Source organism: Tupaia chinensis, unplaced genomic scaffold (assembly GCF_000334495.1).
Source record: "Tupaia chinensis unplaced genomic scaffold, TupChi_1.0 Scaffold144247_1, whole genome shotgun sequence".
Lineage (NCBI taxonomy): Eukaryota > Metazoa > Chordata > Mammalia > Scandentia > Tupaiidae > Tupaia > Tupaia belangeri.
In genome coordinates this window covers 2,029,599-2,046,401 of record NW_006204105.1, presented here as the reverse complement: position 1 = coordinate 2,046,401, position 16,803 = coordinate 2,029,599, and the positions used below count along the sequence as shown (strand labels likewise).

General features: G+C 37.4%; 1 protein-coding gene across 1 annotated transcript in view; it reads right to left on the bottom strand.

The window, feature by feature from the left end:
• The window catches only part of TBX15 (T-box transcription factor 15), a 140,458-nt gene that overhangs the window by 39,339 nt on the left and 84,316 nt on the right, over nucleotides 1-16,803 (bottom strand). The window contains 3 exon segments of the mRNA XM_014583315.1: nucleotides 8,878-9,045; nucleotides 10,099-10,270; nucleotides 12,137-12,238. Coding sequence (XP_014438801.2) covers nucleotides 8,878-9,045; nucleotides 10,099-10,270; nucleotides 12,137-12,238 — 442 coding nt within the window.

The following is a 16,803-nucleotide window of genomic DNA, read 5'->3' as shown; positions in this document are numbered from 1 at the left end:
CATTCCTGCAAAAGAAAACAGTACATGCAAAAGCAAACTGGCTACAGAGTTCAGGAAGCAATAGAACTCTTAACTAGACTGCTACATTCTAGTGGATGTGTGATGAAGAATAACAGAAAATGACCCTAGAAATGTACCTAATAAATAACTACAGAGGACCTTAATGAAAAGACATGGAGGCAGCATACGGAACTACAAGTGCTGGAGGCCACGTGGCCAACCGTGGGTTCACATCTTTGACCAGTTTGACTTGAAATACCCTGGATATAAATGCGCCCAAGATCCTAATGAGCCTGAGGTCTACCTGAAGGGGATGGTGGTGTGATAAGACCCTCTGACAGGTGATTCTTTCTCTTACTCTCTCATGTATATACACATGTTCGCTGTAATGAATGAAATTAAATAAACTGTAAAAATAAAAATGAAAAAAAGACTTGGGATTCTCAACTTTACTCCCTAGGCACTGAGCTATCATTGGCAAGTTTTACCAGAGAAACCATGTCATCATTTCTGAGCTTTAACAAGATTCATTTAGCAATGATGTATGGAATGGCTCCTGAGACATCAAGCTTGTCGTCCAGCTGACCTAATTGGAAGCTATCATATGATTCCAAGATGAAGGGAGGGCAGAGCCAGAAAGAGGTAGAAGCAATGAGATTAGAAAGAACTAATACTTTCTGGGGCTGGCAGATGGCGTGGTGATTAAGGGCACTGGGCTTCCATATGGCCTACTGTGGTTCAAGTTCTGGACCTAGAGTCTTGTTTTCTCACTTTCCCTTTCTCTCTCTCTCTCTCTCTGTGTGTGTGTGTGTGTGTGTGTGTGTGTGTGTGTGTGTCTTTGGAAATATTAAGATAATAATAATAAATAAAGGTAAAATAATTCTAAAAAAAAAGAAATAACTAATACTTTCTCTGTATAAACAATAGAGTTTAGTGACAAATTGGTTGTGAGGAGACGTGGGTTGTCCAATCTGGGTGACAAGATGGCAGTCAGAAGGAACACAGGTTTTAACTGTGAGGAGAGTTGGGAAGAATCACAAATGAATAGTATAGTTTGGGATATTTTGTTTATCAGCAACAAAACACCATGCTCCCACATTTCACATGAGGATATACTAAGAATGTATTGGTCTAGAATATTGTGGTGATTTTTAAAACAAAAGTTCACAGACACAAACGCTCTCTTCGTTTTTAATATTTGAAAAAAAATCTATGTGTTGGTTGTTCTGGTTTAATAATAATAAATTGCTCCCAATCCTCATTTAAAATTGTGCAGATATATTTGACTTGATTGACATGCAATGCACGTTTGCTTTGAAAAGCCATATTGTATGCTATAAAGATGTATAGTGATAAAGTAAAAAATAAAATTTAAGGGAACCAGCAGTTAGCGTAATGGCTGTGTGTGTGTGTGTGTCTTTGGAAATATTAAGATAATAATAATAAATAAAGGTAAAATAATTCTAAAAAAAAAGAAATAACTAATACTTTCTCTGTATAAACAATAGAGTTTAGTGACAAATTGGTTGTGAGGAGACGTGGGTTGTCCAATCTGGGTGACAAGATGGCAGTCAGAAGGAACACAGGTTTTAACTGTGAGGAGAGTTGGGAAGAATCACAAATGAATAGTATAGTTTGGGATATTTTGTTTATCAGCAACAAAACACCATGCTCCCACATTTCACATGAGGATATACTAAGAATGTATTGGTCTAGAATATTGTGGTGATTTTTAAAACAAAAGTTCACAGACACAAACGCTCTCTTCGTTTTTAATATTTGAAAAAAAATCTATGTGTTGGTTGTTCTGGTTTAATAATAATAAATTGCTCCCAATCCTCATTTAAAATTGTGCAGATATATTTGACTTGATTGACATGCAATGCACGTTTGCTTTGGAAAGCCATATTGTATGCTATAAAGATGTATAGTGATAAAGTAAAAAATAAAATTTAACAAAGAAAAACATTAAGCAGTAAAAAAGAGGAATAAATTAAAATTCTAAGAACTGTCAAAGACCTTGGAAAGCATAAGCCAACTCCTCATTTTCTCGAAGAAAAATTTGAAACCCAGAAAGACATAGTAACTGGCTCAAAGTGACACAAGAAGCTCGTGAAAAGTTTAGAACCAAATCTCAGGTCTCTGAACACCTGTCCTATTGCTCTCTGTGGAACAGAACACTGCTTTTCCTTAGGAGTAACATTTTATTTCAATTCCATGTCCACTGCTGTCCTTCCTTCATCATGTTCCTCTAAAGAAGTTCCTGAGGACCTACCATTGACATTTCTTTTCTTTCTCTCACAAAGACCTCCAAATCATTCCTTTAAAAAGAAATAGATGAAGGAAAATATTTTGCCATAAAATATTAAGTATTCTTATTCTAGAGTGCCAAGGGAAATAAAAGCACAATAGTAGATGAGCATAGCTTACAAAAGAGAGTAATCTATGCTAGCCAGCATCTCCAGGACAAGTGTGAAAATTATCATTAGGTACCATCTCTAACTGACAGAATGCAGACTTCCAAGGTTCCTAGGAGAAAGACCTAAGGTTATTTTATTTTATTTTATTTTATTAGAAGGCACTGTATTATATTAAATCCTATCTATACAGCCAAAGGGAATGTTAAACAATCGTGCTTATTGATTTATCCAGGGACTGGGGTCTTGTTAAACCGGCAAATGCTGCTATCTTGATCTCACAAGAGCCAGAATTAAGAATGTCTCATCTGTTTTGAATGTCAGTACATCCTGAACTCACCAACAAAACGTGAGCAAAGAGAGGCCAAAGCAGTTATCTTTTTGACAGTTCACACAGTTCCTCCAATTCCCAGCAATCTACTTTTTCCTTAATGAGCCATTTAGTTGTTAAAATTGCCCTTCCTCTCCTTTTCCCTTTGTGCCTGTATCAAGTCAGGCATGGAACAATGTGGGCTCACCACCATTAACTGGATGGCAGGTTAGTGTCTGTGAATTTACACGTGTTGCCTCACCTAGTCCTCAGAACTCTAGGCGGCAGGCACATTTTCAAACCCGGAAACACAAACACAGTTTGGTAGTGGTAAGGTCAGAAATCAAATCAAGTGTATCTGCTGCCTAGTCCCATTATCATAACCATTGTATCCTGCCTCCATCCCGGTCCAGATGTAAACAAAATATTTATCTGAGTAGAACATACTCAGGCTCTGCCTATAAAGGAAGGTCAGGGAAATGAAAGGGAGTCCAGGTATCCATGTTTGTTCTTCTTCCATTGTCAAAGTGAGTTGTGCAATAGATTTTTAGTTTCACCTTAAGTTACAATAACGACCATCCTGGGGGGCAGCAGATGGCATGATGGTTAAGGCACTGAACTCCCACATGCCTGACTATGGTTCAAGTCCCAGAGCCGGCAGTTTGCTTTCTCACTTTCCCTTTCTCACTCTTTGCCTCTCTCTGGTCAAATTAAAAAATAATAATAATAACAAAATTAAATAAGTAATTCTTTAAAAAGAAATTAATGACAATGTTGGCTTCTAGAACTGATCTCAATGAAGCAATAGAATGTCCATTATTTACTGCTCCAGTTTGTTCTACAAACTAAATTCTTTTGGAGAAGTGGAATTTTTTAAGTCACTTTTTATTAACATATAATTGTACAAAGTAGCGAGGTAGAATATGATTTTTCAGTACAGAAATATAATGTGTAATGATTAAATCAGGATAATTAGTCTATGTATTACCTCAACCATTTGTCATTACTTTGTGTTAGGAACTTTCAAAATCCTCTGCTTTTAGTTACTCTGAGCTATACAGTAAGTTTTCATTAATTATATTTATCCTACTGTATTTTTCAAAAAATTATTTATTTATTTAATTCCATTTGTTATTATTATTAATTTTTAATTTGACCAGACAGAGAAAGAGAGAAAGGGAAAATGAGAAAGCAAACTGCCAGGTCTGGGATTCAAACCATGGTCGTTCATGTGGGAATCCCACGCCTTTAGCAACCATGCCATCTGCCTGCCTATATCTGTTGTGTTTTATAACACTAGAAATGTTTCTTCTTATCTAATTGCAATTTTGTTTCCATTAACCAACATCTCTTTATTCCCCTTCTCAATCCTTACCAGTCTCTACTAGTTATTCTTTTTTTTTTTTTTTTGAGAGGTTTTTGCTATAGGGCGCATGCCCTTGCCCGACAGACAGGAGAGGCAGAAAATGAGAAATCACCCCCGAGAAGGGATGGCCACGCTGCAATCCCTTCTCCTCCATTCTCCTCTCAGGATCTTGGGCATGCACGCAAACGCGCCCAGCGTGAGTTTTAAGCCACTGGATCCAGGACACGAACCACGGTCAACTACGTGGGAGTCCAGCGACATAGCCATTACACTAACTGCTGGTCCCATAATTCTTGAACTACTTCTATGAGGTCATTTTTTTTTTCTATTTCCACACATGAGTGAGAATATGTGTGATTTCTCTGTACCTGGCTTTTTTCACTTAACATAATACCCTCTGGGATTGCTCATTTTACCTTAAATGACAGGTTTTTATTCTTTTTAATAGTTGAACAGTACACACATACACACACACATACACACTGCATTTTCTTTATCCAGTCATTTCTTGATGAATATTTAGGTTGATTCCATATCTTGGCTACCGTGAATACTGCTACAATGAAAGGTATCTCTGTGACACACTGAGTCCTTTCCTTTGTATATATGACTAGTGGTAGTAGTAGTATCACTGGGTTATGTAGAAGTTCTACTTTTAGTTTTTTGTTCCACTAACTAAATTCTAACGTTGGAATATATATTGCTACATCACTGGATGTTATAAGGATCTAATGATAAAAATGATGGCTGGGGTGATCTTGGAGAAGTTCAATTAGTTATTTAAAGAATTTAGACGCCTGGGTCCAGCAGAGGGTGTTGTGGTAAAAAAGGCTAAACTCCCACATGGCTGACCTCAGTTTGAGTCTTAGACCAGTGGCTTGAAAATCACACCAGATACGTGTGTATGCGTGCCCAAGATCCTGAGAGGAATACAAAGGAGAAGGGAGTGTAGCATGGCCATCACCTAACGGGGTGATTTCTCACTTTCCCTCTCTCTGTATCTCTCTGTCTGTCTCCTCTATACTGAGCTCACATGCCCTATGACAAAAACCTAAAAAAAAAAAAAAGAAAAGAAAAGAAAAATTAGACTCTTATTCCCCATCTTCTGAGCCACTGCTAATCCAGGGGTTCTAGTTGCTCCAAAGGCCATTGTCTGTATTATTGCTAAATCTCCTATCAGAACTTGAAAAATCTGGGTAAGTAATGTTTTCTGTATGAATCCTCCATGGCCTCTGCAGTTTTGTTATCTAAGAAGTCTGAGAGGCTTAATTTCTAACTAGCATTCCAAAAAAAAGCTAAAGCTCTTTCTTTACCTTAGATCACATGCAGAATCCACAAAGAAAATCTGAAGGTGGGAATAGTTTACAACTATGAAAACCTGACATGTAGTACCTAACATTTACTTATCAAATTCTTCTGAAGGTAAAGAGTATCTAAGAAATCTTATCCAGAAGTACCAAGAAAAATAGACGTACCCTTTCTAGGTAAGCCAAAGATTACATAACACACCTTCACCTGTCTGGCACATAGCAAGCACTCAAGTAAGTGAGTATTTTCCTTTACCTCTTATTGTCAGAGAACAAAGCAGAGTATCCACATGAAAGGTATTGAGGATAATAGCATGAACTCATTTTGCTCCAAGCAGGCCCTAAATAACAGAATGCAGATTTTCTTTTTCTTTTTAATATTTTTTCATTTCATTTTCTTTTATACATTCAATCACATTATTTAGCTTACAAAGTGAATATTCCAACATATGAACATTTCTCCCTAGTCCAGTTGATAAAACTATAAAGTTATCAACAGATAATACCACATTTCTTTGTCTCATTAATACTTTACTTCTCTATTTTTCTTCTACATGTCCTTCCTCAGACTCTACTCTTTCACACACACCATATCTGGTATTCACATCCATTTACTGTGTTTCTATATTCTTTAGTCAGTTAATAGTATGCAGATTTTCAAGCAAGGTGTATAAAGAAAAATCTTTGTTTCAGAAAAAAATTCACCGCAGGATCATGTTAGACAATTCTCAAAAAAATAAAATCCAATTTATAAAAATATGATTCACATGCTATTTTAGGATATTACATAAACTCAGACCACTTATAAATCCAGCTAGCTACCTTCCTCAAAATGAAAAAGAACAATGTTTACAATGCCCACAATAATTCCAGATTTGACTTTTTTGCCACATACTCCCACTCACATATCTCCTGCATTTGTCTGGCTAATTAATCTGTGTACATCAACATCCAAAAAAATGTCAGTTCTTCCATGAAAACATCCCTTATTCTCCAAACCAAGAAACACCGTGTCTGCATCTCTTGTCACTGAATTATTTCACTGTACCATCATTGCATATTTTATGTGTTTTTCACTCATCTAAAAACTCTTAAGGAAAAGAATTGTCTCAATTGCTTGTATTTCTCTACTGAGACTGAAATATTTATGAAATGAATGAATATATTACAAACATAAAATCTTACAGATCATAGGGTGTGTCTGGTGATCACACAGAGGTAGATTTAGTCCGAAAGTTTAAATGATGGTGGTGGGTCTAGGAGTTTGAGAACTTCAATGAGTTTTGTGTAGCCTGGCCAAGGGACACAGAAAACTGTAGATAAGAGGGAAGGACTAAATCTAACCTAAGTACTTACAAGGGAATTCCAAAGGATGAAGGTCATTTGCCAGGATATATAATAGAGATCATGAACACAGGTTCAAGAATAGAGAGACAAGAAAATAACATAAATCTAAACTATGCCAGTTATTACTGGGCATTTTCATACTGTCATCACCACTGCCTTATGAGCACTCTAAGACTGGTGTCTTTCATTTCAGCTTTTCAGTGCTAGGTAGAAAGACGAAACATTTCTCACCAAAAGCAAGAATACTCCATTTATGGGACACAGAAATGGATTACTATCTGTTGATGATAATGTGTTTTGTATCCTCAAGTGAACTGGTGCAAAGTATAATCATGTTGGGTAAAGTCAACTTTCAAGCTAAGTTGTGTATAGTGATTAAATGTATAAAATACATTAAAATGAAATAAAAAACACTTCTTTAAAAGCAGATACAGTCAGAGACTTTCAAGGGCAGCCTCTTACCTGCTGGTTCTGATAGGCTGTGACTGTGGTGAACACAGTCTCAGGAAAATTGAATGTCTTCACACCAGCTCCAACAGGGACAGGCTTGGTAGGCGAAAGATCGCTGCTGAAGTCTTTGCGAATCACATGAACTCGGGGCTGGTATTTGTGCATAGAGTGCAGAATAATCTGAAATGAGAAGGGGAAATATGCCAGGCCTGGCTTTAAGATTTCTGCATATTTTTAAGGTCTCATGCAATATAAATCACAGGATGGAAGTGCTATAGGAAAGCATGATTTGGGAGTAGAATGTATAGTAACTGGAAATCAGAGGACTTGCCCATGGCAGAAGAGACTGAGTGACTAGATACCATGACATGGAACTACACTGCAGAATGTCTCAATCTTAGATGGTACATGTAATGTGTTAACTTTAACTAAATAAATGCTGATACTCTTTCACACACACCATATCTGGTATTCACATCCATTTACTGTGTTTCTATATTCTTTAGTCAGTTAATAGTATGCAGATTTTCAAGCAAGGTGTATAAAGAAAAATCTTTGTTTCAGAAAAAAATTCACCGCAGGATCATGTTAGACAATTCTCAAAAAAATAAAATCCAATTTATAAAAATATGATTCACATGCTATTTTAGGATATTACATAAACTCAGACCACTTATAAATCCAGCTAGCTACCTTCCTCAAAATGAAAAAGAACAATGTTTACAATGCCCACAATAATTCCAGATTTGACTTTTTTGCCACATACTCCCACTCACATATCTCCTGCATTTGTCTGGCTAATTAATCTGTGTACATCAACATCCAAAAAAATGTCAGTTCTTCCATGAAAACATCCCTTATTCTCCAAACCAAGAAACACCGTGTCTGCATCTCTTGTCACTGAATTATTTCACTGTACCATCATTGCATATTTTATGTGTTTTTCACTCATCTAAAAACTCTTAAGGAAAAGAATTGTCTCAATTGCTTGTATTTCTCTACTGAGACTGAAATATTTATGAAATGAATGAATATATTACAAACATAAAATCTTACAGATCATAGGGTGTGTCTGGTGATCACACAGAGGTAGATTTAGTCCGAAAGTTTAAATGATGGTGGTGGGTCTAGGAGTTTGAGAACTTCAATGAGTTTTGTGTAGCCTGGCCAAGGGACACAGAAAACTGTAGATAAGAGGGAAGGACTAAATCTAACCTAAGTACTTACAAGGGAATTCCAAAGGATGAAGGTCATTTGCCAGGATATATAATAGAGATCATGAACACAGGTTCAAGAATAGAGAGACAAGAAAATAACATAAATCTAAACTATGCCAGTTATTACTGGGCATTTTCATACTGTCATCACCACTGCCTTATGAGCACTCTAAGACTGGTGTCTTTCATTTCAGCTTTTCAGTGCTAGGTAGAAAGACGAAACATTTCTCACCAAAAGCAAGAATACTCCATTTATGGGACACAGAAATGGATTACTATCTGTTGATGATAATGTGTTTTGTATCCTCAAGTGAACTGGTGCAAAGTATAATCATGTTGGGTAAAGTCAACTTTCAAGCTAAGTTGTGTATAGTGATTAAATGTATAAAATACATTAAAATGAAATAAAAAACACTTCTTTAAAAGCAGATACAGTCAGAGACTTTCAAGGGCAGCCTCTTACCTGCTGGTTCTGATAGGCTGTGACTGTGGTGAACACAGTCTCAGGAAAATTGAATGTCTTCACACCATCTCCAACAGGGACAGGCTTGGTAGGCGAAAGATCGCTGCTGAAGTCTTTGCGAATCACATGAACTCGGGGCTGGTATTTGTGCATAGAGTGCAGAATAATCTGAAATGAGAAGGGGAAATATGCCAGGCCTGGCTTTAAGATTTCTGCATATTTTTAAGGTCTCATGCAATATAAATCACAGGATGGAAGTGCTATAGGAAAGCATGATTTGGGAGTAGAATGTATAGTAACTGGAAATCAGAGGACTTGCCCATGGCAGAAGAGACTGAGTGACTAGATACCATGACATGGAACTACACTGCAGAATGTCTCAATCTTAGATGGTACATGTAATGTGTTAACTTTAACTAAATAAATGCTGAATGACAGGTCTAGTGCCAGTGGACAACACTCCACTAAAAGATCTCAGAATCTCTGCCATTTGACAACCCATTCCCTTCAGATTCAACTTTTCAGCATCGGGTTCATGTCAACTTTAAATTCTACATACTTCCATTTGCGCTCATTATTGAATTTATGGACATTCATTTATATCACTTGAGAATGACTGATAAATGTACATTCTCACTCCCTCAGAAAATTGTTATTTTCTTGAGGATAAGTGATGGTTTTAGCTTCTTCAGTCTCCCAATAACACCTAGCATAAATTCTGGCATTAAGCAAAAATTCAGTCCATGTTTTATTGCCAAAGATAAATTGATAACATCAGGTGCTCCAATTATACCTGGAAAGCCTTAAAACTTAATCTTCTGTTATAAATTCATATATTCTTGACAAATCAGTCAAAGCTGTCATTCACTTGTTTCCCTTAGTTTATTGCCTTGTGAGTTATTCTACTGAATGTTGTGATTTCTTTTACCATTGTTTAATTTGTCTTGTGTTTCTGTCTTGCCTCCCTGACTGAACTGCGAGTCCCTGGAGCACAAGGACTTGTCTGATAAACACAACCTGATGCATAGCAGATGTTTGCTAAATGTTAGATTTGTAATATGAAATTTAACTGGGAAAAAAATGTTATGCTTACTTACTTAAAATGACTTAAAGTGGCATAGAGAGTCTTAATTTATTCATTTGTAAAAGCCTGGGGCTAGTCAGCTCTAAAGTCAAAAGGGAAAGAGAGAGGAAAAGGGAGATGGGATTTTTTTGACTCACATGTCCTTGGTCATCCAATTCATTGTTGGTCAGCTTGAGTTTGTCGAAACTGACCACCTGTCTCATCCAGGTATCTCCAGAAGCTAGAGAATCAGGGTGTATATAAACTCTTGGGGGAACAGGGGAATCAGCATTGCCGGCTACCATCCACTTGGAGCTATGATACACATATCTGGGGTAGAGAGGGAGAGAAGAGGATTCAGAAACAGATACAGGGAAGGGACAGGGCCCAGGAAACAAGTAGACACAAGAGAGAGGAGACAAAGGCACAGAAAGAATGGAGCAATAATAAACATGAAACAGAGAATAAAAGGAGAAAAAGAGAAGGGCAGACAACCAGGGAAAATGCAATAGAGATGGAAATGGACAACGGGATAGGGAGGGCAGAGAAGTGTAGTTAATGATCAAAGCCAGAGCTCTCACGAGGAAAACATTCTCACAGTCCTTTTTCTTTCTTCCCCCTCCTTCTTGCCATGCACCCCTGTGTGCACACAGGCATCCTGAACCCACGTGTCTAGCTATGGAAAAGGTATTTTACTGCAACCTTTCACCTTCCAAATGCAAACCATATAATCCCTTGGCCACTTGTTCAGGATTTTGTTCCTTATTAAAAACATCTTCCATATTGTCCTATAAAATGCAGCCATGTGCAGAGCCCCTCCAAGCCTCTCTCTTGTTAACCATTTCCTTGCTGAGAATCCGAATGTAGAGGCATTTCTATGAGAACGGAAAGCCTTTACTTTAGTGTCCCCTTTCCCAGAAACACCACCAAATCTTTCTAGTTAGGGTTTTCTTTGATGAACCTAGTTTTGAATTTTATTATCTCCCATATTATTTTTCTACAAAGTTACCAGAAATCAAATGTTCTTGGTAACAAAGGAAGTCAGTGTCTCAGACTATGCCAATTTTCCTGTAGTTGTAAAGCATGGTCTTCATGCCCTGGCACTTTCCTGCTTCTCAGTTCTCAAGAGCCACATGGAACATGGACCCTGGCAAATAGAAACACTCGGTCCAGTCACAATTCCTAAGATGCTTGAAAACAGACATCTCTCTTGGCTAGCAATCTCCCCCTATCATCCTAGTTCTGGAATTCCCTATTTCTCTCGCCAAACTCATGGATTTAGGGCCAAATTCTCAGATTAGATATTTCAAATATGAGCCACAATTCACTGAGATTTAGTAAAAAATTAATACATCTTTTACTGCCAAAGATAATAACATTCGGTGCTCCAGTTATACCTGGAAAGCTTTAAGATTCAATCTTCTGGTTATAAATTCATAAATTTTTAACAAATCAGCCAAAACTGTCACTCACTTGTTTCCGTTAGTTTATTGCCTTGTAAATTATTCTACTGAGTGTCATGATTTCTCTGATTGAGATTTCAAGAGATCAAATAAGTCTTAAGTTTTTTCTGACAAGAACTATGTATAAGTCATAGAGGAGATGTGGAAACTATGTTGGATTCTAATGACTTCAAAGGTAAAGTTATTTAACTCACTCACAACCCATATTAATACACAATAAATCCCCTCAGCTGGATAATTGTCTTGACATCTTACTCAGTTCTCCTATTCTCCCTTTCCAACATCAGTAGGGTGAGCCATAATATGTATGGTTGAATGCATAATGTATATGAACTGCTTCTCCTTCCCCTCCCAGAATAAATCATCCTGACTTACTTAGCATTTCACAAATCAAAAAAAAAAAAGAAAAATCAATATGCCAATCAATTTCAATGTGAGTTGAATTTATTTTGGACATACGATCCATTTGATTTGGGTTACCCTAGGAAACCCTATACAATCTTATTCTCTCTAGAGACAGAGGGAGAACTGTAGACCAAACCATTACCAAACCCTAATTTTCTAGCTGTACTCACTATCTCGTGCCTTGTGTTCTGCCACAGCCATTGGCATATTCTCCATTTTGTGTTCCCTGTTCAGTGTGCATTGTTAAAATGATTCATCTAATGAGTTTGAAGAACTGCCTTGGAATGCTGGTAAGGCCCACCGTTCCACATCTCAGAGTAATCATTACCTGTATCTTTTATTGTCCACAGGCACAATATCCATTGCTATGTAGTACTGCTGATGTGGATCCAGGCCAGTGATTTTTACTCTCATAGCAGGAAACATCCTCCTGTGAAGGGGAATAAGATAGAAAGTCAGCAATCAGAGAAGTAGCAGAAATAAGTATTTGAGGAGCGTCTGCTTTTTTGAGGGAGATTGTTGCTATAGGACATGTGTGGTCACCAGAAGACAGAAACAAAGAGACAGAAAGAGAGAAATCACCTCCAGGGGGATGGTCTTGGGATTTGGGGCATGCAAGTACACACTGGATCTGAGACTCAAACTCCATTTGACTACATGGGAGTCCAGTGATGCAATCATAATACCATCTGCTGGTCCCACAGAGCATTTTCTTATTAGATATACTGAGCATGTCAAATTTCAATGTCCTCCCCTAATTTTCCACACTGACTTTTTTTCACTTTAGAAATTAATACTATAAAATGTGTTAGAGACTTACATTGCTGAAATAGTATCTCTAAACTTAAATTGACATATCTGATGATTTATATACTAACAGGGCTCATACCATACACTGCGTTATATTTTTAGTTAATGTTGAATGTGACATAATTGTATGTGACTATGTCTCTGTGTGTCTCTACATATACATTTCCTATTAGCTGAAATCTTAAAAATAGGTACAATGCCTTACACTCTTATTACCTGAAGGTGATCATAGTTTATTGTAGGTGATCATAAAATATTTTTAACAAATTGAATTTATTTGAAAAGTGGCATTCTAAAAAATAATCTCTCAAAAAAGGAAAAAGAAAAAAACAAAGAGAGATGGTTTTACTAGTCCCTAAACAAAAGGGTACTAGATTTTTGTTAATGCATACAATGGTAAAAAAAAAAAAAAATTTCTGCGAGTTCTCAGGCTGTCAACGTGTGTGTCAGAGGAAGGACCCTGCCAACCAGGGAGCAAATACCAAATGAATTCTAGTGGCCTCTGGGCAATACCTTGTTTCTACCACAATGGCTTGTTAAACTTGCCAAAGCAAGTGAGGTCAGGATACAACACTTTACAACTTTTCTCATAATTGAAGAGAGGAGGAGAGGGAGCAGCCCAAAAGACATATCAAGTTTCAACAAGTCTAGAATAAAGTTCACCATTCTTCTTTAACGGTAAGAAAGAATTAAAAAAAAAAAATCAACCTCTTTTGCACCAAGCCAGGCATAAAAGGTGCTCAGTTCAAAATTTAGATTTCCGTGAATGTGCTCTAGGGTACTTGTACACAAAATACTGCATTAAGCTTAGCCATCTGGGGCCAGTTAGTCGAGCTGGGCAAAGCCCAGTGCTAATGAGGTCAAGGTCACAGGCTTGATCCACATATGGCCTAATTGGCTTTGCTCCATTTCACGGCCATAGACTGTACCCTGACCTCAGACAGCCATCTTGCAAATGTGCCCTGGTGGGTGACATGAGAGGTTCTCTTTGCTAGTTACACACTTGCCGCTCACCCAGGAAAAGCAATCAAAAAAGCAAATGTCCTCTGGCATTAGGTCAGTGATATCAATAATCATATTTGAAAGAAAGCACAGAAGGAACCACAGACATTTATCAGGGATAATAGCTAATTCTTGTATTATTTTAAGTAATAATATATAACCATTGTTTATTTCCAACTTTATTACTTTTTAGAAGCTTCTTTTGGTATATTTTAGATTTTTCTCCTGTTCTCTCAAGTTTATTTAGAAAGCCTTATCTTTTCATTTTATGGTGGGATAATGAGATGTAATGATAAGTTTCTCATAATGACTAAATCTAATATTCACTGTAAGTTAGATGCTTTGATCAACATTCTTTGCAAAAATTTGGGAAACTTGTATAAACATATGTTTAAGTACAGAGTAGTAATTCCCTTTTTTTATTTGCTAGAGGATACACACTCTCATCAGAGAAATAGAGAAAGAGAGAGGGAGAGAAGTGAAGCACCCACCAATGGATGTTGTCACACCTCAGTTCCTTTCCCTCCATTTCTCCATCCTGTCAGGATTTGGGGCATGCATACTTACATGTCTAGCATGTTTTTCAAACCTCTGGGTCTAAGATTTGAACTTCAAAGTTAGTCATGAGGGGTCAAGCTCCCTTAACCAATTAGGCTATATGGCTGACCCAGTAGTTCCTTTCTAACAACAATTATGTATGATGGTCCCATATATATATATATATATATATATGGTTGGAAAGGATCTTGCCAGAAATAGAAAGTCCTTCTCTTAATTGCTTTTACATTGCTAACAGAAATGCCTAAGAATGTGTCATTTATAAAGAAATAAGACTTTATTAGCACACAATTCTGGTGGCTGAGGAGTCCAAAGGTATAGACCTGGCATCGGGTTGGCTACAACATGGCCAACAGAAGCACAGAGGACGGCGGATGCATGCAGAGAAAGAATGAGTTCCTGACAGCTTTCTTTGATAATAACAGCTCTCCTAAGAACTAACCCCGTCTCATGAAAATTAGAACTCACTACGTATCAAGAGACATATTTAATATATTCATGAGTGTTGCATTCATGATGTAATCACCATGATCTAATAACCATGCTAGGTCTCACACTTCCCAAGATTAAATTATAAAACATAAAAAAGTAGTGTACAAACCATCATCCAAACCCTAATAGTTTTCTCATTGAAACAAGGAAATGTGGTTCCTCTCAGACACCTACAGATGCTCTCTTACATTGAAAGATATTTTTTTTCCCTTGATGACTTCAATGAAAGGGTTTAGATGTTTTAAATTCAATTATCTGTTTTGTCTGGGACAGTTATATAACATTGAGAGGAAAAGCTACCCATCCATCTCTTCCCAGTAGCCAAGTTTTAAACTAGATGAGCTGTGTAACTTTGGATAAGTCACTTAAGCCCATCGCCTATAAAACAAGAAGGTGAGCCAGCGGGTAGCATGATGGTTAAGGAGGCTGGATCTCACGTGGCAATGAAGACAATTCACAAAATAGAACTTCACTATTTGAATCCTGGACCTGACAGCTTGAAAAACAAACCTGGTGCATGTATGTTCATGCCCAATATCCTGAAAGGAGAAATGAAGAAGGGATTGTAGTGTAACCATACCCCATGGGTATGCTTTTGCACTTTTCTACTCTCTCCCTATCTGTCTGGCTCTCTCCAGAAAGCACACACACCTTCTAGCAAATAAAAGATAGACAGACAGACAGACACTAGGTAATCCCTAAAGTGTCCACCTGCTCTAAAATTCTATAACTATGTTTAAATTATCTTCTTAAAAACTTTCTAAACATTGCCCTTCCTTTTCATATTTTAGCATAAAATATTACTAGCAATTAAAGTCACGACACTTTGGAAAAATTTAATCTTTCACTTTCGTAATTTACAAAATGAGATGTGTTTGGTTTTGATTTTAGAGCTAACTGTAGACTTGTTCTTTTTGTCTTCCAAACCCATTAATCCCTACCAGTGCCTCTGTCCATGGTGCTGATTATACAGATTGAGATGATACCTTCAAAGATTGAAGGCTCTCTAGATTGAGGGCTCTGCAGTAGTTCTGAATCAACAGGATTACAGCTTGGGGGTGGGTGCAAAAAAAAAAAAAAAAACAGGTCGATGGTGACTAAGATCTTCTGAATAGGAAGAATGGCAGAAATTTATATGTTCCTAGCATAAATAAGAAAATTGAAATTGAAATTAAAATAGAAAAGGATATTGCATAGAAGAAAAATAAAGTGACAGGAAGAAATCAATGAGGAGAAGAGGGAAAGACAAAGAAAATTCACAATATAGAAAACCTTATTCTTTTATGTTTCAGGGTCATTCCAGAATTATCTAAGCAGGGTTACACTTAGTGGCAGCAATAGCTAAGGCAATCCAATGCAGAAACCATAAATGTATTTTCTAAACCTAAATAAAGGATTTCAATATGACTGAAGAATAAACTGAATGTCTTCTAGGGGACATTTGGGGTGTATTTCAATATGAATTTGTGGCAACAGAGATGTGCAAAAGAAAATGTTGCAGAAGAAATCATGAAATGATTCACAACAGAGCTGTCAAGGAAGTGTTCAAGTGGATTGACTCCACTGAAGTTTAAGTAATGGGGAAATGATATCAGAATTAAGAGTGACAGGACCAGCAGTTGGCATAATAGCTATGTCACTGGACTCCCATGTAGTCAACCGTGGTTTGTGTCCCGGACTCGGTGGCTTAAAACTCACGCCGGGTACGTGTGCGTGCGTGCCCAAGATCCCAAAAGGAGAATGGAGGAGAAGGGATTGCGGCATGGCTGTTTAAGTAATGGGGAAATGATATCAGAATTAAGAGTGACAGGACCAGCAGTTGGCATAATAGCTATGTCACTGGACTCCCATGTAGTCAACCGTGGTTTGTGTCCCGGACTCGGTGGCTTAAAACTCACGCCGGGTACGTGTGCGTGCGTGCCCAAGATCCCAAAAGGAGAATGGAGGAGAAGGGATTGCGGCATGGCTGTCCCCCCCAGGGGGCGATTTCTTGCTTTCTGTCTCTATGTCTCTCTCTGCCTTTCTGGCGAGCATACGCGCCCTATAGCAAAAACCTTTCAAAAAAAAGAAAAAAAAATACAGCAGTCACCTTAAAATAGGGAAGGCTATTCCTTAGTGCACTGCTCCAACTGG